General features: G+C 47.5%; 1 protein-coding gene across 9 annotated transcripts in view; it reads right to left on the reverse strand.

Annotated features, from left to right (window-relative positions):
- Positions 1-3,716: 3,716 nt before the first annotated feature.
- Positions 3,717-20,826, reverse strand: part of LOC122693885 (acyl-CoA dehydrogenase family member 10) — a 51,376-nt gene continuing 34,266 nt past the window's right edge. For 7 of the 9 annotated variants that reach the window (XM_043901823.1, XM_043901822.1, XM_043901828.1 and 4 more), the window contains 9 exons: positions 16,586-16,974; positions 12,895-13,035; positions 12,271-12,408; positions 12,055-12,145; positions 10,972-11,130; positions 9,793-9,965; positions 7,998-8,141; positions 6,919-6,996; positions 3,717-6,324 (listed from right to left, as the gene is read on the reverse strand). In XM_043901823.1, the coding sequence (XP_043757758.1) occupies positions 6,184-6,324; positions 6,919-6,996; positions 7,998-8,141; positions 9,793-9,965; positions 10,972-11,130; positions 12,055-12,145; positions 12,271-12,408; positions 12,895-13,035; positions 16,586-16,974 (1,454 nt within the window). In that variant the 3' untranslated portion in view covers positions 3,717-6,183. Of the gene's footprint in view, positions 6,325-6,918; positions 6,997-7,456; positions 7,540-7,997; positions 8,142-9,792; positions 9,966-10,971; positions 11,131-12,054; positions 12,146-12,270; positions 12,409-12,894; positions 13,036-16,585; positions 16,975-20,826 lie in introns of all 9 variants that reach the window. The other 2 variants (XR_006341053.1, XM_043901827.1) reach the window with 2 other exon arrangements.

Consider the following 20,826-nt stretch of genomic DNA (forward strand, 5'->3'; position numbering starts at 1 on the left):
AAGACATTAAGTACAATTTAACTTTCAACCTAGATTTCTCCCTGACAATATGTGTTGACTTTTTTCTTTCTTCCACTTTACTTTCAATGTTTTGCTCTTCTCTAAGTCTTTGTTCTGATTTTTTTTTAATCTTTTTCTCTAGGTCCAACTTTCTCTGTTACTCTCTATTGCCCCTTGTCTGTGTGGACTCACTGCCAGGAATGAAACTGACAAAAGCAAAGTATCCGTAGAGGGAAGAGGAATGAAGCCGGGAGAGGATCTAAGCAAGCAAAATGAAACGTCTTTTGAGGATGCTACAGAAGGAAGAGATGTGAACACTTTGACATGAATAAATATTGTCCTTCCACCATGCCGAGATCATTGGGAGAAGCTCCGAATTGGGTGAGAACAGTCATTCACTTCCTCTAAGAAGTTACACAAAGTCTTAGCTTTGAAATATTTCAAAGCATTTTATTGTTAGGGCCCAACAGTGTGTTTTCAGGTTAGAAAAAATCTAGTTCCACCTGTTCTCTAAAAACAGTGGTAACTAAAAAAACAAAACAAAACAAAACAGTGGTAACTGAGATGTCCTTCAGGGTCATTGAATGGTGAGATTTTAGATATTTGGTTGTTTAGTCCCAATGCTGGGATACTGACACTATCAAATGGAGGGAGTTTTGTGTTTTGCAAACTGTATATGGGGGGCGGGGGGGGTAATTCAGAGCAATAGTTAAACAAGAAGACATTCTCTCTCAGGAGCAAAAGGAAAAAAAGTGGTCCAGCCTGTGCATAGACTGCCCTCTTTATTTTCGTATGTGCACACACGCACACACACATACACACACACTCTCATGACAGGCCATCAGCACTCCATGACCTACCTTCAGCCCTAGTGCAGACATTCCCACAGGGGCTGCCCCTAGGCAGTAAGGAGGTAGCCCCAAGATTCCTCAGCTTTGGAAACAGACTCACATACTTTATTCATGGCAGGACATGCTCTCGTTGGCTGCCTGGGGCTTCTTTTTCTTCTTCCTCCTCCCTCAGGTGAGGCAGCCAGCACCTCTCAGGAAGCCTCTCAGAGATGGTAAAATTCCATGCCTCTGAGTGGAAAGCTCTGCAGTCTTGTGATTTAGGTTTAAATTCACTGACTAGCTGTGTGATCTTAGGCAAGTCATTAAACCTCTTTGAATCTCAGTCTCCTCACCTCTAAAATGGGCAGAAAAAATTATTTGCCAGTTGTTGACATGTGCAGTTCTTGGCACCTGGTAGGTACTAAAAGTGCTGTGCTAAGTCATGTCAGTCGTGTCCAACTCTACGACTCTATGGACTGTAGCCCACCAGACTCCTCTGCCCATAGGATTTCCCAGGCAAGAATACTGGAATGGGTTGCCATGCCCTCCTCCAGGGGATTTTCCCAACCCAAGGATTGAACTCCCATCTCTTGCTTCTCCTGCGTCGCGAGGCAGGTTTTTACCAATAGCATTAGCCCGTACCTAGTAGCTATTACTGTATCCAGGTGATGAAGTGAGGGGAGTCTAGCCATTCTCCTCACTCTGCTTTTCCAGATGGGGTCCCCAAACAAACAGCGGTAACTGTTAGCACATTAGGAAGACAGATCTGCTGAGTCACACTTGGCACTAAACCAGATCCCCAGGTTCACTCCTCTGCACATTAGCCTGTGGGACAGCTACAGCCGTGGCTGGTCCAGCTGTGCTTGGTCTTGTGGGGCCCCCACAGGCCTGCCTCTCAACTTGAGCACAGCCTCCTCTTTAGCCCCCTCCAGAGTCCAGCCACATGGCACACTGCAGGTACTACGGGCTTCGTATTAAATCCTCATGAGTCAGCTCATTTTACCTCCAAACAGTCCTAGGAAGGAATGCTGCTCTCTCCCATTTTCCAAATGGGAAAACCAACTCTATGAGATGAAAATATCTTCTCTGTCATCACCCAACTCATCTGTCACAGAGGCAGGGTTGAAACCCAGGGTCATTTGAATCTAGAAGCATAACTGACAAAGAGCCTCTCCCTGACTAGACTCTTGCTAGGCTTCTCTAAGCACTCTTGCTGACTGGGCCTCAACCTCAGCCTACAAAAACTACAGACTCTCAGTATGAATGATGTGGTCCACCCCCACCACATCCGAAGACCTGAACCGACACTAACACAGTTTCTAGCAGCTCAAGGCCACATCCCTAGGATGGCTGGAGCCTGGCGAATGTGCCTGCCTGAGGAAACTCAAGGCTGCCAGAAGTTGCTGCCAGTTTATTCCAGCCAGTGCTTCAAGATAGGACCCTGCCTTCCTGTCTCCACGGGAGGCTAGGAGCCTAGCTTCTTTAAGTGCCAGTTAGCAAACCCAGATAAATTTCATGTGGACTGGTGCCCTCCACCTTCCCACTTTCTGTTGATTTAGCAGGAATTTCCCTGTGTAAATCCCGCCATTGCCCCTCCCTGCTCTTTCATTCTCCCCCTAAGATGCCCCCTGTACAAATGGAAGCTGAGGTCAGTTCATGCTGGGCCCTCATTCTTACTACAGTAGAGTATAACTGGTTAATATTTGTCCTTAACACTTTAGTGTCTGTGTTTTTCTGTGACCGCTCTTTACCACTAGGTTATCTATCTAGTACTGATAAAAATTCCCTGAAATCATTTCTCTATTCAACCATCTTGATTAAAAGAACTCTGCTCCCAGAGTATTTGTCCAATAGATGGTCACAGGTTTGGACCCCAGGTTGCTGGAGCCTGGGACTCTCCCGTCTTTCTGCTGTGATGCTTACATGCATTAGCAAGTTCAATGGTGGGGAGAGGGCCATAGCCTCGTGGCACCATGGAGGGCAGTATAAATACCAATCCAGAGATCCCAGAGATGCTCAGCCAAAGCTTCAGCTCTGGGCTTGCCCTCCAGTTTCCCTGTGACTATGGAGAGGCCTGCAGCAGCACAGCCCTGGCTTCCCCAAGGCATCCCTGGGGAACTCAGAAGCCCTGGGTAGTGACAGGAGCCCCCTCTTAGAACACTGGGGACTCTGGAATCTGAATGCTGGCAGAGAATGCAGGAGCCTATTCTTTCAACATCACTTCCAGTGACATTCTCCTAAAGGGGCCCCAACCAGAGGAGTTCTCTGGAACCCAGTCTCTTTCTTACAGCCTTTCTAGGATTATTCTGGAATTATCTGCTAGTATATGAAATCAAGGCTGGGAGGAACACAGGCAGCTGTGGATGCCAGGACCACACGTAACTGCAGGGAGCGTGAGGTGGGGGAGAATGGGAAGAGAGGGCTAGACGTCCCATCACAGCTGGCATTCTAGATGGGACCCTGAGCCCTGCAACTGTCACGGGACCACTGGGGAGGGCTCAGTCCAATGGGAATCTAGCCCCTGATGCCAAGAGTTGAGCAGAGGAATTGTGTGTTCAATTGCTTTGAGACAGAAAGTTGATGTGAGAAAAAATCATTAGTATGTTATGATGACATTTTGTTCCCATACCCAAGACAGGCTAATAAGAAGGCAGACCCAGCCACATAGGGATGGTGGCAAGAGATTAAGTGTGCCCCAAATAAAGCTGGTCAGGCACCCTCATCACCCGCCAAGCTTGTTCATGCCCAAGCATGCATCTACAACCACACACAGACTCCTACTCCAGAGAAGCACATTGCTGTCACAGCACCACATTAGTTAGCACATTTGGCCAACCAGAGATGCCAACTGTTTGCTGAAGGTAGGGGAAAAAAGAGAGATAAAGACCAGGTTAAATTTCCTTTATTCTTCAAATTTTTTGCTCATAACTTGTTAAGACCCCTGCCCCTCATCCCCCACCTTTCCTTCTTTTTTTTTTTTTTTTAATTAAATTTTAACTTTGTGGGTTGTTTTTTTGCAGCCCTCTGCAGCATTAGGGAACTTTGAACCAGCTCTAATCCTCCTTTATTCCTTCTTTATCCTGGTGAACTTTGGAGAGCAGAAGCAGCTTTTAAAAACTCAAATCAAAGTGTCACTCTAAGACCTAAACTTACTGTTTTGTCACGTTTAGAATCAACGCCAAACACCCCACCAAAGGCCCCAAGGTCTCACATGGCCTAGCACCTTCTACCTTCTGGTATTCTACACCCAGACACACTGGGCTGCCCTACAGGGCCTCTGCATCTGCTGTTCCTTCTTCTGAAGCACCCTTGCCCATTCTTATCATGCAGGTCTTGCTCAAATGCCTCTTCTGGAACGAGTTTTCCCTTCCTGAGCCCCCAGCTCCCACCCCCTAGCAGTGCCTATTAGAGCACCCACATCACCCACCACAATCTCAGATACTCACCGCCATCCCCTACTTGGGAGAACACCCACCTGGTGCAGTTACAACCACACGCCTTCAGGGTACCAGGGAGTCAAGGGGCCAAGGGCCCCCTGGTATCAGCAACTGGACCAGTTTGTTTTCCTGCACATTCCCCAAGGCCTAGACCAGTGCCCAACCAAGAAGGGTACAGTTGACAGCGGTGAGTGGAACTGTTTCACAGGATGGGAGATCCTGGATGAGGGGCTACTGGAGGCCGCATCTCTGTGACTCACATCCTTTAAGCATGCTCACTGTCCCACCCAGGGCTTCCCCTTTCCCGACAGAACCTGAGGGAGACGTGAGGTCGCCCCATAGCTTCTATTTTCATCCCTGCAGCTGCACTAGTTAACAAGCAAGGTTAAATTAACTTCAGAGGCCATGAGAGAAATCTGAGGGTCACGTGATACATGTGCCAGAGCACTTCCTTTTTCACACCCCTCCTTACTAAGGCTCAAAGCAAGAATTCAGGCTGCCAGAACCCGGCCACAGTTTTCAAAAGGTTGTTTGCCAGTGTGGCTGGTGTTGTGACAGCAATTCATTGTGGGGGAGGAGTTGAATTTAACTATATTTGTGAGCAACAAGCAGTAGAGGAGGGCCTGCCTCCCTAGACCACTGAGGCAAGGACATCTGAGGAGCATTTTCACAAGCCCCCCATGGCTCCCCAGTACCCTGAAGGCATGCGGTTGTAACTGCAGCAGGTGGGTGTTCTCTCTGGTAAAGCAGTTCCTTGAGGGGGCCAAGTCTGCAAGGCAGCAGACAGTGAAGGGTGATGCCTGCCCATGTGGTCTGACCTGAAACGGGCAGCTGTTGGCCACATCATCCCAGATCACGAGATTAGCAGACCAGGCCCTAAGAGCCAGTAGCTTACCTCCACCCACTGCCTGGGCTCATGGGCACCCATCCCTTGAATTCAGACCTCAAGTGAGCAAGCATGTCCACCTTTCTCTGAGGGAAAAGTACTGCTCTCTGGATTGTAATGACATATTCCCCACCACCTCCTCTCCCCACAAATATTCTGACTACAGAGCAGATGGTAGATGGCCCTCACACACCAGAACGCCATGGTCTTTTGCTGACCTTTAGATGAGTAGCAGTGAGGTGGCTGATTTGGGACCTACTATGGGTCACTGCGTCTTTGCCCTCCATGTGTACAGGTAGGCTGATGCACTGGGCAGGATCTTGTGTAAACTTAAATATGTGGAGGCAACTGACATTACTGAAACAGGGGTTGAAGTGACAGCCTTCATTCTCCATTCTTTTTATATGATATAGAGCATTCATGATGTCTCTGAAGTATACATTCTTATTCTTCCATGTTTCCAAAGTTTCTTTCTAAATTAACATTTCAGTGTTCTGTGTTTTGGATATTCAAAGAAAGAAAATCAGATGGCAGTGGCTTCATGATTTGGGTTTCATTCCTTTTGCCCAGGAGTTCTCCCACCCCAGGTTTGTAGGCGGCAGCCATCAGCTGGGAGAAGGGGTGGGGAGGGACAGAGCAGAAGGCCCTGTATTGGGAGCAACCACAGGCCCAGCACCCCAGCAGGACTCCTAATACTCATGCAGATGCCCACAGCCTTTGCACACCACAGCCAGAGAGAAGGGGCCCGGCTGCCCATGCAGCTCCATCCTGGCCTAAAGACCAGATCTTCAGGCTCTGTGCCAAAACCCACTCAGCTCTTGGTTACTCCCCTTCCTCCTTGCCTGAAACAGGCAACTCCAGGCTTCTTACAGAAGTGTGTTCTGTGGGGACCCACCAAGGCTGAGTTCACAAGGGTCCCAGGACAGAGCTGCCAGGCAGGGTGCACGGAGCACAGATACCAGGTCTTTCAAAGCACGTCAGGAAATTTGGGCACGACAAGCCTGGTGGGGATGACGGGGCTCCGGCAGGTCTAACTGCGGTGCTTCAGCTCCATCTTGGCCACTGCTGCTCGGTGCACCTCATCAGGGCCATCAGCAAAGCGCAGGGCTCGGGCTCCAGTGAAGAACTGAGCCAGTGGGTAGTTGCTGCTCAGCCCTGCTGCTCCGAAGACCTGGCAGACACAGGGCAGGAGAGGCGGAAGCCCTGGGTGAGCCCTCATCCCTGAGAGCCCCAGGAACAAGTGCCTGCTCCTAAGATGTCAGGACAGCTCAGAACAGCCACCTTTCAGGGATGTCCCCTGACACCTGTGTGACAACAGTGTTCTGGAAGACTCCAGATGGGGCCTCACTAGCCATCCCAGGGACACCAGACTCCCCAGATCTGCTCTGCTAGGTGACTTCTGCTGTCGGGAAGTCCCTCTCTAGGGGCCATGGATTGAGATTTGAGAAGGAGGCATCTCTATGTGGTTAGGAGGCTGGGCCTGGTGTAAGAAGGACCTAGGTTCCCCAAACTCTGAGCTCAGCTCCTTGCAAGCTGAGTGACCTTGGACAAATCACTTTCTTGTGCTTCTGTTTCCATGTATTCAAAATGGAAGCAGGAATAGGACCCCTCATAGGGTTGTTCTGAGGAGGAAAAGGACAGTCATGTATGGGGGTGTGCAACGAAGGGCAGCTATTAGTTTACAGGAGGTTGGGCAGCTGAAGGAGAGGAATTCTGAATCTTGTGAATGATTCAGAAGAACCAGCGATCCATCATCTGTGCTCACCTGAATAGCACGATCAATCACTCGGGAAGCCATGGATGGGGCCACCATTTTAATCATGGCAATATCCAGAGCTGCAGCCTGCAAGGAAGAGGAGCTGTGGTGAGGAGGGCAGACCCCAGGGTGGAACGTGTGGAAGATCGATCAGTTTCACAGGGAGGAGTAGAAACAACAGCTCAGAACAGAGACCTCAGGTCCCTCCCTCTGGATCACAAGCCTTGCCTGGTGCATGGACCCTGCCCAGCACCAATGGGGTGGAGGGGCGGGGGGGGGGGGTGACGAGGCAGGTGACTCGGGGTGCTGGGTGGTGTGGGCAGCTGCCTGGTCGAAGAAAGACAAGGGGCACTTTCCCAGGCGACGGGTAGCATCACTGCACACACAGTGCAGCGTGGGGACTGGCCTGAGCCTCCTTCAGGGTCATGATCAGCTCTGTATTCAAAGGGAAAGGTGGAACGAGGCCAGCCAGGAATCTGGGGAATTGAGGTACAAGCATCTTCCCTGAGTTCGGGATTTCAATCAAAGCCCCTGAGAGCTCTCATACCTGGCACTAGATGACCAAGATACCAGGAACTTGAGCCGGGGTCACCCCCTGCTACCAAGGCCTCTCAGCTAAGGGTTGGAGACCTGGTAGAGAGATTGAGAAGGCAGGGATTGGCATGGCATCATGCCTGGTGTTAGGAGGCACTCAGAAAGAGCCATTTAAGGAATAATGTCACATTGAAAATAAAGCTGCTCCTCTGGTTAACTCCCTGGCTTATTCTCAAGTTTGCCTGATGCCTGGAAGATCAGGTCGGGCTGTAGCTCAGGCTGGGGCCATATGGCCCTGTCAGGCCTGCTGACAGATGGTCACTGGATCAGTAAAACAGAAAGGTCAGTCATCTTTATTGTACCTTTTCCATTTTTGAAAAGCTGCCCACGTAATTCCAAGGAGAATTGAAGCAAAGTTATTTATGTCAAGGAGCCAAGTGCTTTCTCTGTGGTTTGCTGAGTGGGGAGGGAAGAATCAGCATCAAGATTTCTGGGCTGGCATCCCTCACCGTGTCCTCTGGATCTGTCCTCTGTGAGGTCCCTCGGCCTCCTACCTTATTTCCCGCCACATCCATGATGTGGGCAGCTTTCAGCACCAGCAGCCGGGCCTGCTCGATCTCCACGCGGGACAGGGCAATGTCTGCCAGGACCGTGCCCTGCTCTACCAGGGGCTTCCCAAAGGCCACGCGGGACTTCACCTGTGGACACAGGAGACAGGATGGGAGGCATGGAAGATGCCCTGCAGAGGAGAGGGTGGGAGCACAGGAGAGGACGGCGGGGGAAGCTAGACATGGTAGCTGCACAAATTATCTGCACAACCCCTTTATGCCAGCCATTCTGCCCCATCTGGGCAGGCCTGGCCTCCAGGCAGGACAGAGCTTGATCTGAGTCGCTTGTGGCCCAGGGCTACTCTGGGAACCAGGCAGTGACTGTGGGCGCCTCACACAGGCCAGGAGGTCACCCTTTGCCGACAGCAGGGCCTGCTTCACATCCTGAGGAACTCTCAGGAGCAAAGTCTGGGTGCCAGAGCCCTCTTGTGGGCAACTGTTATTGCACTGGGGATTCTAGAGTCTTTGAAAACTATAATCAATCAGAAGAACTTAAGGGATCTTTTCTCTGCCCCCCTTTTTAACTAAAAACATAATGACACCAATCGTATTACTAACGGCAGAAAAGTATATATTTTCAGACCGAAAAAAAAAAGAAAAACCACAACACAAACACATGGTATTCCATCATCTAGTCACACTTTAAAGTTTGGATACTTCTCTGTATGCATAAACATGCATATGCATTTTTTTTATAAAAAAAATGGAATCATATCCTTTACAATGGTTTTGTAGCCTGCTTTTTTTTCATTAAGGGTTATCTCTTTACATATATTAAGAAACAGATTTCTACAGCATTGCTTTGGAATTTCACTGCATGCCCATAACCAGGGTTATCTGACCAAGCTCTACTTGTTAGCCTCATAGGTTGTTTCAAAGTATTATAATCATGGCTGTGGTGAACCTCCTAGTATCAAATCTAATTACTCCTTATGATCAGGTCCTATGAGTGGGATGGCCACATCAATACTTGGCACCTTCTAAGACTTCTGGCGTGTACACTCAAGCTGCTCTACAGGATGAGACTAGATACTATACCTGAGCCCTTAAAGGGAGCATTTTCTTTAACAACAACAACCAAAAAAAAAACCCTAAAAAAAAAAAAATACAAAACAAAGAAATTGGACAGTCTCAAAACAAAAAAGGGTGTGAATCTCAGATTTGCTCAGTGATCTATGTGCACATGACCATCTCTGTTCTCTGGACAGTATCTTGTGAGATATTTTGGGGGCTCAAAGGTTCCTTCAGTTTTCTTTGCAAAATGGGTATCACTGATTTGAATTACCATTGCCAGCAAGAGCTTTCATTTGTGTGGACTTGCAACCTTTGAGGGGTCACAGAAGAATAAAGTTTTAGATATGCTGGGGGAGGAGGATGGTGCAGGGCTGGATGCTAGAACCCCGAGTTCTCTCTATTACCTGATTTTTAAAGATGAGCTGATAGCAGAAATGGTCATCAGTAGACCATGACCCTGTGGACTTGAAACCTTGCCCTCTGCTGCCACAGAGCCTGGCCTTTTCCTTGTGATCACCTTGACAGAGCGAGGCCCATTCTGCTCTGAATTTGAAACTTTAGCAAAGTAAAAGAGGCAGAGCAAACACAAGGACACAGCTTCTTGTAAAGAACATCACCTCGCTTCACCTGCTAAGTCTGCTCTCAGAAAACAGTTAGGATTAGAAGTCTGAGAGGAAGACAGATGGGTCGTTCTGGTCCAGAGACAGGCAGAAAGGGAAGCACTCACTCGGGCCTTCATGAGCGCCAGCGCCCTCTCGGAGCAGCCAATCAGCCGCATGCAGTGATGGATCCTACCGGGACCCAGTCGGCCCTGGGCGATCTCAAAGCCCCGGCCGGGGCCCAGGACCATGTTCTCTTTGGGCACGCGCACCTGCTCGAACAGGACTTCACCATGGCCACCTGAAAGACACAAAGGGTACTCTGAGTGATCTGCCTACACATTTTCCTTGGATGTGTTTATCTCATCTGCTGGCAATATTCCTGCTGGCAATATTTTGTAGCCGTCTAACAGGAACATGGTTGAACAGTGAGGGAGAACAAAATGGAGCCTATTAAAAGTGGAAAATAAGTCACTAATTTACAAGATAACTAATAGTTTGGCATTCCTTTTCTAAAACATGACTCTAGGGATTTCCTAGTGGTCTAGTGGTTAAGAATCCACCTGCCATAGGGACATGGGTTCAACCCCTGATCTGGGAAAATCCCAAATGCCTCAAGGCAACTACATCCATGCACCACAACTACTGCGTCTGCACTCTAGAGCCCATATCGCAACTACTGAAGCCTGTGCACCTAGAGCCTATGCTCTACAATAAGAGAAGCCACCGAAATGAGAAGCCCACACACCATGAGGAGGAGCAGCCTCTGCTCAGCACAACTAAAGAAAGCCTGAAGGCAACTATGAAGACCAGGTACAACCAAAAATAAAGACATCTTTAAAAAAAAAAAAAGTAACTCTAACTTAAATTGGAACTCCCTAGCAGTATTGTGACTCTAAGAGTGTAGTGACCCTATGGGAACTCTGAAGTCAAAATGTGGACATCATCAGTAGAGAGGAGAGCCCCCTGTGAGAGGACCGCCAGGCCAGGAAATCGGCCCTCCACACTGAGGTCTAGAAGAGAAGGTCTGGAGGCCACTTCCTGCCTCCATCCTCTGTGGCCTCCTTACCTCCTAGACTCCTGCTTGTCTTCTATGATTAGAAGGGAAAAAAACAAAAAACAATAGATGAATGCCTGTCTGAAGCTTGCCTGCATGGTTGATACTCATGGATGGAACTGAAATGCAGGAGCACGTGGCCTTCCAAATGTCCTCAGACCCATACAGGTGTTACTTTTGCACTGGAGCAAGGGTTGCCCAAAGCTTTTTCCCCAGACCCACACAGAGAAGAGAGCTGGTGTTGGCCAACCTGGTGCGTCCTCCAGCCCATACACCGTCAGAGGCCGGATGATTTTTATCCCTGGGGTATCCATGGGAACCAAGAGTATGGACTGCTGCTGGTGGCGTGGGGCATGTGGGTCTGTTTTTCCCATAAACACGCAGAGCTGGCAGCGAGGATCCAGGATACCTGCCAGGAAAGGAGAGAGACAGCCCCCCATCATCTGACACCAGGGCCATCAGCTCTCCTTAAACACTCAGTCCTGGCCCAGAGACGCTGAAGTCAGCGAGAAGATGGGGCCCTTTAAGATGTGATTAGATGAGGACATGCAGCCCTTTGACCAGCAATAAGAGCGATTGGCTTCTGTCCCAGTAAGGAAGGAATCCAACATCCTAAAAACAGTTGATTTGTAAAGCACCACATCGGGCTGAAAATATAATTTGGAGACAAGAGTCTGAAAACTGCTACTTTATCAGTGGCAGCCTGTTCTGCTTTGTTCCCACAGGAGGTGGAAGCTGCTGGCTTTGGGCACAGGCTTCAGAGTCAGGCCAGCCTTGAACTCTGGGTGGTTCCCTACTTGCCAGTTGGGGGGCTAGTACCTTGGGCAGTGACTCAAGTCACTTCTCCATCCTAGTTTCCTTCTCTGTAACCTGGGGATAATACCACAGACCTTCTGGGGAGGGGTGGAGACTCAGTGAGGGGAGGTCCCCACAGCATGTACCGGGGACCCCAGAGAGTTAAGGCCTAGTGAATAATAGGATTATCACCAGCCCTTCTGCTATAGCACAGCTGAGCTCACTAGAGGGGGACACCATTGAGGAAGTGACCTCCGGCCTGTCTAAAGGGAGATGCCCACGGCAGAATGAAGAGTGGGGAGTTGAGGAGAGATTCCTGAAACTGTCACTTGTGGGGTCACCTGGAGTCCATGTAGAACCTTTGGCTCTCTCAGGGTTTGCTGCCTCTTCTGGGAACAGAGACAGAATCTCCTTTGTGTTAACTGGAAATGAGGCTAGTCCCTCCCACAGTCTCTCACACAACAGCAGGGCAGAGAAGACATCTTATCAGGGCAGACCCACATAAATGTGATTGAAAAATGAATTTCAGGCCAAATACCTGTGATCCACCACTTGTGACCACTGATGACATAGAAGCCATCTTCCTCTCGGATGGAAGACTCGATGTTGGTGGCATCAGAGGAGGCGACCTGAGTGAGAGCACATTCTGATTAGAGCTGGCAAGGGTCCCGAGGTCCCTGATGGCAGAGCCCGATGGGGCTGGGTGAGAGTCTGGCCTGATGAGGAGCGCCTGTGGGTGACCCAAGGTAGGTACCTGGGGCTCAGTCATAGCGAAACAGGAGCGAGCCTTTCCCTCCAGCAATGGAATCAACCAGCGGGCCTTCTGCTCCTCAGTGCCGTATCGAACCAGAAGCTCCATGTTCCCCGTGTCTGGAGCAGAACAGTTAAAAATCTGGAACGAAGAAAAAGCATAAGAGTGACTTCCACTTCCATATTTAAAATTCAAACATCTCAGAAGCATGGACTCTTTCATATCATAGGTCCTCTGACACCGTCAGGAAAGTCCTTCCTCTCCCCAAGGAAATGCAAAGACCCACAATATTCTGAATACAGTAGCTCAGAGGCCCCTAAAGCTCAACCTCAGAGCTTCTTGGGGAGAGAGAGTAGATTGGAGCTATTGGATTGAAGCTCCACAGAAGCCAGCCAAGCTGTGCTCAGCCAGGCCCTGACTTCCTGAGAAGATGCCACCCCTTGCTCCTTTCCTGCTCTGGCTCCAGCCACCTGCCTGCAGTGTCTTCACTCATAAGAAGTCTGAGTTTGCGTCAGAGCTCCTGAGTCCAGTGCTGCTGCAGGGAACGCAGTCAGCCCAGGAGGATGGCTGAACTCTCTGGAGGACAAGGATTTCCTCCCATGCTGAGGAAGACAGTAAAGAAGGTACCTCGGGAGCGTACAGAGACGTGCCCATGACCTCACACAAATGTGCGTACTCCATGTTGGTCAGCCCTGCTCCATATTTCTTCTCGGGATCAGTCTCCAGGGGTAGAAAAAGGTTCCAAAGTCCTTCAGCCTTGGCCTTCTCCTGTCATGGCAAAAAGAAATCAGGCATTCACACAGGGTGGCCTTCATTTTATTTTGGCCCATGGAAAATAATAAGTCCAAACCACCAGGCTGGATACAACCCTGCAGATCTGTGGGAGGAGAATGGGAGGGGTCCGGGGACAGCCCATTCTTAACAGGGATAGTGCAATCAGTTCACTTCCCCGTGTCCATATCCCAGATGCCCCACTAGCCCACTTCCATCACTGCTAGCATCACTACTGTCATGACAACACAGCTCAGCTAGACCTCACATCATGAACACAAGAGAGTGAAGGTCCTTTAGTGAGTCTGCAGGGAACCAGCCCAGGAGATCTGGCGGCAGTCTCAGCTGCTTTGAGAATAATATGATGATGGGTGATGAGGTACCTAAGGAGATCCCCTGTCCAGCTTCCTTCATGAAGCACAACTTTGTTCCTGGGGAAGTAACCCTAGGTTTCTGAACATAGCTCCCGACGGAAACCAGGGAGTCCGGCCTGGGGATCAGGAACCCAGGCCGTGAGTCAGACTGCCTGATTCCAACCCTGCCCCACCACACCTGTTGGGAGACCTTGGGCAAGATGGTGAGCTCCCTGTGGCAGTTTCCTCATCCCTGACAGGGGACGGCACCAACCACCCTACCAGTCACAGCTACTGAGTGAGACTAGGAATGGAGGTGGCTGACTGGAAAAAGGATCCGAATGGGAAGATTATCAGCAGCTCAGATTAGAGAGGGAGGCTCAGACATGGATGGGAATCCAGGCAGCTTAGAGAATGGCAGCAGGACAAACACTCAGCAGTCCTGCTGTCCAGTGAGTGAGTGCCAGCTGTTTTCTCTATCGAAAACACTTCACTCTTCCGGTTCCAGGTGGGGACCACCTGGCTGCCCTAGCGTGGCTCCACATGCCCAGTTCCTGCCCGGGTGTTGTTGGGTGGGTTTAGCTGGCACCTTGACGACAGCTCTGCCAGACTGTCCAAAGGCAGGGAGGGAGGCACCCAAGTGACTGGGGTGCTCCTACCCAAAGAAAGGAGCAGAGACACTAGGTAGCCAACCTATGTCCAAGACATGCATCTCTCTAGATGTTGGAAAGATTAATTAGGTAACACAGAGAACATAGAGTGTCGGACTCAGAAGCTGGGGCTGCAATAAATATTAGTGATGATGGAAAGTCTTCCCACTGGGAGGGCACCACCTGGCTGGCTCTTCCATTACATAGGGGCTGAGCTCTAGAACATATACTTCTAGAATCAGCACATACACTCGTCTCATGACTGTGTTAAGCTAATTAGCTGAGACTGCAGTGACCAAGGAGAGGAAGGACAGATTAACTGGAACAAGTGAAGCAGGAAAGGAAAGGAGAATTAGGAAAAGAAGCAAGGGAGTTCTGAGAAGAGGAAGAATAAGGAAATGAATAGAATCATCTCCTTGTGGGAGGGGAAAACAGATAGATTTGAGCCCAGAAGATCTGGATTGAGTCCAGGTGATACTATTTCTAGTTGTGTCCCTGGACAAATTTGATTTCTTATCTTTAAATTGAAGTTCATAACGCTTACCTCATAGGATTTGTGAGATGCAGCATAAATGCCAAATACTTCTCACTTATGAGTAGTAATGACACTTTGGATAAAAGCTGTGAGCCATTCTTTCACCACTCTCCCCAATAATCTTAGTTGTCCTTATGATTCCCATTCAGGTATGACCACAAGTAGAACATTCTCTAGGTTTTTCCTATACATTCACTTAGAAACTAGAGGTGTTCATGGCAATAATGTCTGCTTTTCCAACACTCTGTGCACTGGACAGGTACATTTAATGAGTGAGGATTAAGTGTGCAGGTCAGCAGGTGGGGTATAGGACATTTCATAAGGTGATGGGAATGCAGAATGGTATGCACCTTACTGATGAAAAGGACTTAAAATGGTCTCATTCAGGAATTCCCTGGCGGTCCAGTGGTTAGGACTCAGTGCTTTCACTGGGCAGGGGTGGGGGGAGGGTGCCAGGAGGATCCCTGGTCGGGGAACTAAGATCTCGTGTGCTGTGGGGCAACAAAGCCGGCAGGCTGCAACTAGAGAAGCCAGAGCACTTTAGGGTCCGTGCACTCTAGAAGCCATGGGCCACAACTACTGAGCCTGTGCAAGAGATGAAACAAGAGGGGAAAAAAAAGTCAACGCACACCACAACTAGAGAAAGCCCATGTACCACAATGAAGACCCAGCCAGCCACAAGTGAAAAAACAAAGACACCATAGAAACAGTAAGTGGACACAGAAGCATTTAACAGCATTTGATGCACCTTGCTTGCACAGGATCCAAACCTCTTCTTATTCTGGGGTGCTCTCTCACTGCAAAAATTTCAGTGGCATCAACATGTGAGCATGGGACCTACACATGACTGTCTGAAAATTCCCACCTCAATCTTAGTGTCCTGGGGAAGCATCCAGTGGAGACCTCCTGGCCATTGCCCTAATGTCAGCTGTGGCCACACTCCTGGCAGCCAGCATTCCCTTGGCTTCTGCTGTCTCTTTCAGCTGGCTTTTCAGCCTCCCTGTCCATATTAGCAGCTAGCTGCTCACTCTGCTGCTTTGGTGACCTGGAGTGACCTACACTGAGATCCCCACAGTGTCTCTCAGCCAGGGGCAGGGTAGCCAAATTACGGTGCACCCCCAAAGTGTCCCCTTGGGGGTCCATCTCCAGGCACTGACATGGGATACATCATTAAATAACATAAGCCAGTGGGAGATTCAAATAATTGAATAAAACAGTTTTATTACAATAGTATGTGGGAATATATATATATATATTATTTCTATATATATTATAGGAATAATATATATAGTACTATGTACTAGAAGAATGGAATTGGAAGCCTATAAATCAAATTGTTGACAGTCACTATCTCAGAGGCCAGAGAATTTTATAGAACTCTTTCTATGTCATGAATTCTTTCTAATCTTGCCATGCTTGAACTCTGGTTAATTTGCAACAGGTTTGTTACTATGAAAGTAGAGATAATGCCAATTCATTTTAAAGTAGGTCTGGTTGTATCACAGGCAGAATATGTGCTCCTGAAGACTTCAGATAACTTAAGAACTAACACAAGCCAAGACCAATCCTGAAAAAGAACAGCAGGTATTTCCATTATCCACTAAACTGATGTCACTGTGTGTCAGGAGCATAAACATAGTTTATAGTTGACGTGGCCCTTTAGGTTTGATGTTATGGATTCTTTAAAGAGAGTGTCATTTAACTGATGCAATTTATATCACTCAGTCTCAAATTTACATAATTCAGACATGTATAAAATGAGTCTACCTGCCTTAAAGTTAGCAGCCACAGACTCTGCATTCCTCTGCCTGGGCTGAGTATCAGGCCGAGACATCACACAGAAAGAGCAATGAAGTGAAACTGAGTGATCTAGGGTTGGCTCTTTCTAGTGGTGGTGGAAAGCAGAAACCACTGAACTCAACTCTCCCATCTCTTCACTGCCTAAAAAGGAACAGATATGGCCAGTGGACGAGCTGAGGTTGGGCTGTGCTAACGAAAGGCTGCTTTACCTTGAGATCTTCGACCAGCGGGGAGGGGGTCCACCTCTCAGCTGAGGTCTGGTGACGCTGTAGCTCCGGCTCAGCGGGGTATACATGTCGTTCCATAAACTCCTTCAGGCGCTGATATAGCTCCCTGACTCGGGGGGGAAGGCCTTCTGGAGAGAAGATCAGAGCTTCCTTTGAGGCATAAGCTGGAGAAGAGTCTGTAGAGGTGACATAACTCCTCGTGCCTGGGGTCCTCAGCAGGCACCATGTGTGGAGGGACCTCGTTAATGGTTTGGTGGCCGGCATTTCCTTAAAAACCCGGAACCCCTCTTTGATTGCAAAATCCCATGCCAGGTTAGACATAAATTCTGTCAGCTTCCCAGTTTGTTTCGCAGTTGCCGAGCTTGCTTGCCCTAAGCAGAGGCAAAGAAAACCAGTGAGAAACCCCCTAAACAACCCTTAATAGTACTAATGTATAACAGTATTGTTCCATCAGCAGCTACTACCACTGCTGAGCACTTGACATGTACCAGACTTAGTGCTGAGTGTCTAATGTGCAACTCACTGAATTCCTGGAGTTATATGACTGTTTTAATCCCCATTTTACAAAGATCAATAATCAGACTGATTACTTTCTTTGCAGCCAAAGATGGAGAAGCTCTATACAGTCAGCAAAAACGAGACCAGGAGCTGACTGTGACTCAGATCATGAACTCCTTATTGCCAAATTCAGACTTATATTGAAGAAAGTAGGGAAAATCACTAGACCATTGAGGTATGACCTAAATCAAATCCCTTACAATTATACAGTGGAAGTGACAAATAGATTTAAGGGACCAGATCTGATAGACAGATTGCCTGATGAACTATGGACGGAGGTTCGTGACATTGTACAGGAGGCAGCGATCAAGACCATCCCCAAGAAAAAGAAATGCAAAAAAGCAAAATGGCTGTCTGACGAGGCATTACAAATAGCTGTGAAAAGAAGAGAAGTGAAAAGCAAAGTAGAAAAGGAAAGGTACACCCATTTGAATGCAGAGTTCTAAAGAATAGCAAGGAGAGATAAGTGGTTCCTCAGTGGTCAGTGCAAAGAAATAGAGGAAAACAATAGAATGGGAAAGACTAGAGATCTCTTCAAGAAAATTAGAGATACCAAGGGAACATTTCATGCAAAGATGGGCTCAATAAAGGACAGAAACGGTATGAACCTAACAGAAGCAGAAGATATTAAGAAGAGATGGCAAGAATACACCAAAAAAACTGTACAAAAAAGATCTTCACAACCCAGATAATCACAGTGCTGTGATCACTCACCTAGAGCCAGACATCCTGGAATGCGACGTCAAGTGGGCCTTAGGAAGCATCACTCTGAACAAAGCTAGTAGAGGTGATGGAATTTCAGTTGAGCTATTTTAAATGCTAAAAGATGATGCTGTGAAAGTGCTGCACTCAATATGTCAGCAAATTTGGAAAACTCATCAGTGGCCAAAGGACTGGAAAAGGTCAGTTTTCATTCTAATCCTAAAGAAAGGCAATGCCAAAGAATGCTCAAACTACCACACAATTACACTCATCTCACATGCTAGCAAAGCAATGCTCAAAATTCTCCAAGCCAGGCTTCAGCAATATGTGAACTATGAACTTCCAGATTTCAAGCTGGTTTTAGAAAAGGCAGAGGAGCCAGAGATCAAATTGCCAACATCCGCTGGATCATCGAAAAAGCAAGAGAGTTCCAGAAAAACATCTATTTCTGCTTTATTGACTATGCCAAAGCCTTTGACTGTGTGGATCACAATAAAGTCTAGAAAATTCTGAAAGAGATGGGAATACCAGACCACCTGCCCTGGCTCTTGAGAAACCTGTATGCAGGTCAGGAAGCAACAGTTAGAACTGAACATGGAACAACAGACTGGTTCCAAGTAGGAAAAGGAGTATGTCAAGGCTGTATGTTGTCACCCTGCTTATTTAACTTATATGCAGAGTACATCATGAGAAATGCTGGGCTGGGTGAAGCACAAGCTGGAATCAAGATTGCCAGGAGAAATATCAATAACCTCAGATATGCAGATGACACCACCCTTATGGCAGAAGGTGAAGAAGAACTAAAGAGCCTCTTGATGAAAGTAAAAGAGGAGAGTGAAAAGTTGGCTTAAAGCTCAACATTCAGAAAACTAAGATCATGGCATCCGGCCCCATCACTTCATGACAAATAGATGGGAAAACAGTGGAAACAGTAGCTGACTTTATTTTTGGGGGTTCCAAAATCACTGCAGATGGTGACTGCAGCCATGAAATTAAAAGATGCTTGCTGCTTGGAAGGAAAGTTATGACCACCCTAGACAGCATATTAAAAAGCAGAGACATTACTTTGCCAACAAAGGTCTGTCTGGTCAAGGCTATGGTTTTTCCAGTGGTCATGTATGGATGTGAGAGTTGGACTATAAAGAAACCTGAACACTGAAGAAATGATGCTTTTGAACTGTGGTGTTGGAGAAGACTCTTGAAAGTCCCTTGGACTACAACGGGATCTAACCAGTTCATCCTAAAGGACATCAGTCCTGAGTGTTCATTGGAAGGACTGATGCTGAAGTTGAAACTCCAATACTTTGGTCACCTGATGCGAAGAGCTGACTCATTTGAAAAGACCCTGATGCTGGGACAGATTGAGGGCAGAGGAGAAGGGGACAACAGAGGATGAGCTGGTTGGATGGCATCACCAACTCAATGGAGATGAGTTTGGGTGGACTCCAGGAGTTGGTGATGCTGGCACGCTGCAGTTCATAGAATCACAAAGAGTTGGACACGACTGAGCAACTGAAGTGAACTGAACAAAGATCCAAGTCTTAGGAAGGAAATGGGCCCAAGCTTACATTAGGGAGCTGGGAGCCAGAAGTTGGACTCAGTCAGCCTGCTCCCTGCTCTTTATCTCTTTTCCTAAAGAATCTAAATTAAATCAGGAATTCCCGAAAGCACTCCTGCTGTCACCTTGGGCTACAGGAAGCCCTGCCATGAAACTGGTAACTGTGTCACAGGGGATTGGATTAATGGCTAGTTTCTGGGCACCATTTTGTCTAGATCAACACCACTGTCAGCATTGCAGAATTCACTCTAGTCACGCTTTTTTTTTTTTTTTACTTAATATATGCATGAAGGCTTTTTTAAAAAAAGATTTTTGAAAAAATTTAAATTAAGATATAGTGTACATACATCCTCTTTATAAAGTGTACAATTCTTTAAGTTTAGTCAGGCAGCCAACAGTACCATCAGGATATAGTATATATATTCCCATCATCCCCAAATATCCATGGCATCCCTTTGTGGTCAGGCCTTTACCCTTGCCCCTAGGGTACAATACTGATCTATATTCCTGTAGTTTATCTTTTCCAGAATGTCATATAAATTCGTACATCATATTCCTTTCAGTGTGGCTTCTTTCACTCACTCAGTGTATCTGGGATACATCCATGTGTCTCCTTATACTGTGAATATTGCCTTTTTATAGTGGGCTTGGAGGCCTAGCATGCTGCAGTCCATGGGGTCGCAAGAGTCTGACATGACTGAGAGTCTGAACTGAACTTTCATAGCCAGTTCTCCTGGATTATCTTTAGAATTTCTTTTTTTTTTTTTTTTTTTTTATGTTTAGAATTTCTATGTTCTAAAGAGACTGTTTTCATCATTTACTTTGTATCAATAAATGGATCTTTGCAGAGGCCTATTTTACTTCTGGCTCCTGCTATGGTCAAGTATTATTTCTCAAAAGAACCACTTGCAGGCAGCTTTGGTTATAAAGATATTAGGCTAGGCTACCCCTTATAAGTTGGAAACCAGATCCATCTGCTACACAGCCAGGATGCAGCCCACTAAACCTCAGCAAGTCTTTACTTATCACCTTCTGGGTAATGAGTACAGACCCAGGCACTGGGGGCCTGCATTCATTGTTATTCATAATGATTTTCTTTTCTAACAGAGAGTACAAAGAATTTTTTAAAATTTTCATCCCCTTAATTGGATACTACTCTCACAGTACTGCTTTGTCTCTTGGAAAGTCATTTGTATGAGCTTGGATTGATTTAAAGTGATCATTTCTGATACATTTTCCTGAATGTAGTCCCAGCAGAAGAGACTACATCCATGGCATCTTCCTAAATTGCAGCCACCAGCACTTTTATCTTACTAGAATTTTAGCATCCATCTATAAGAAATCTAAACCTCAGCATCCACTTATTAATGAAGGAAAGTCATGTGTGGGGTTGGCTGGTACAGAC

Source organism: Cervus elaphus, chromosome 5 (assembly GCF_910594005.1).
Source record: "Cervus elaphus chromosome 5, mCerEla1.1, whole genome shotgun sequence".
Classification (NCBI taxonomy): Eukaryota; Metazoa; Chordata; class Mammalia; order Artiodactyla; family Cervidae; genus Cervus; species Cervus elaphus.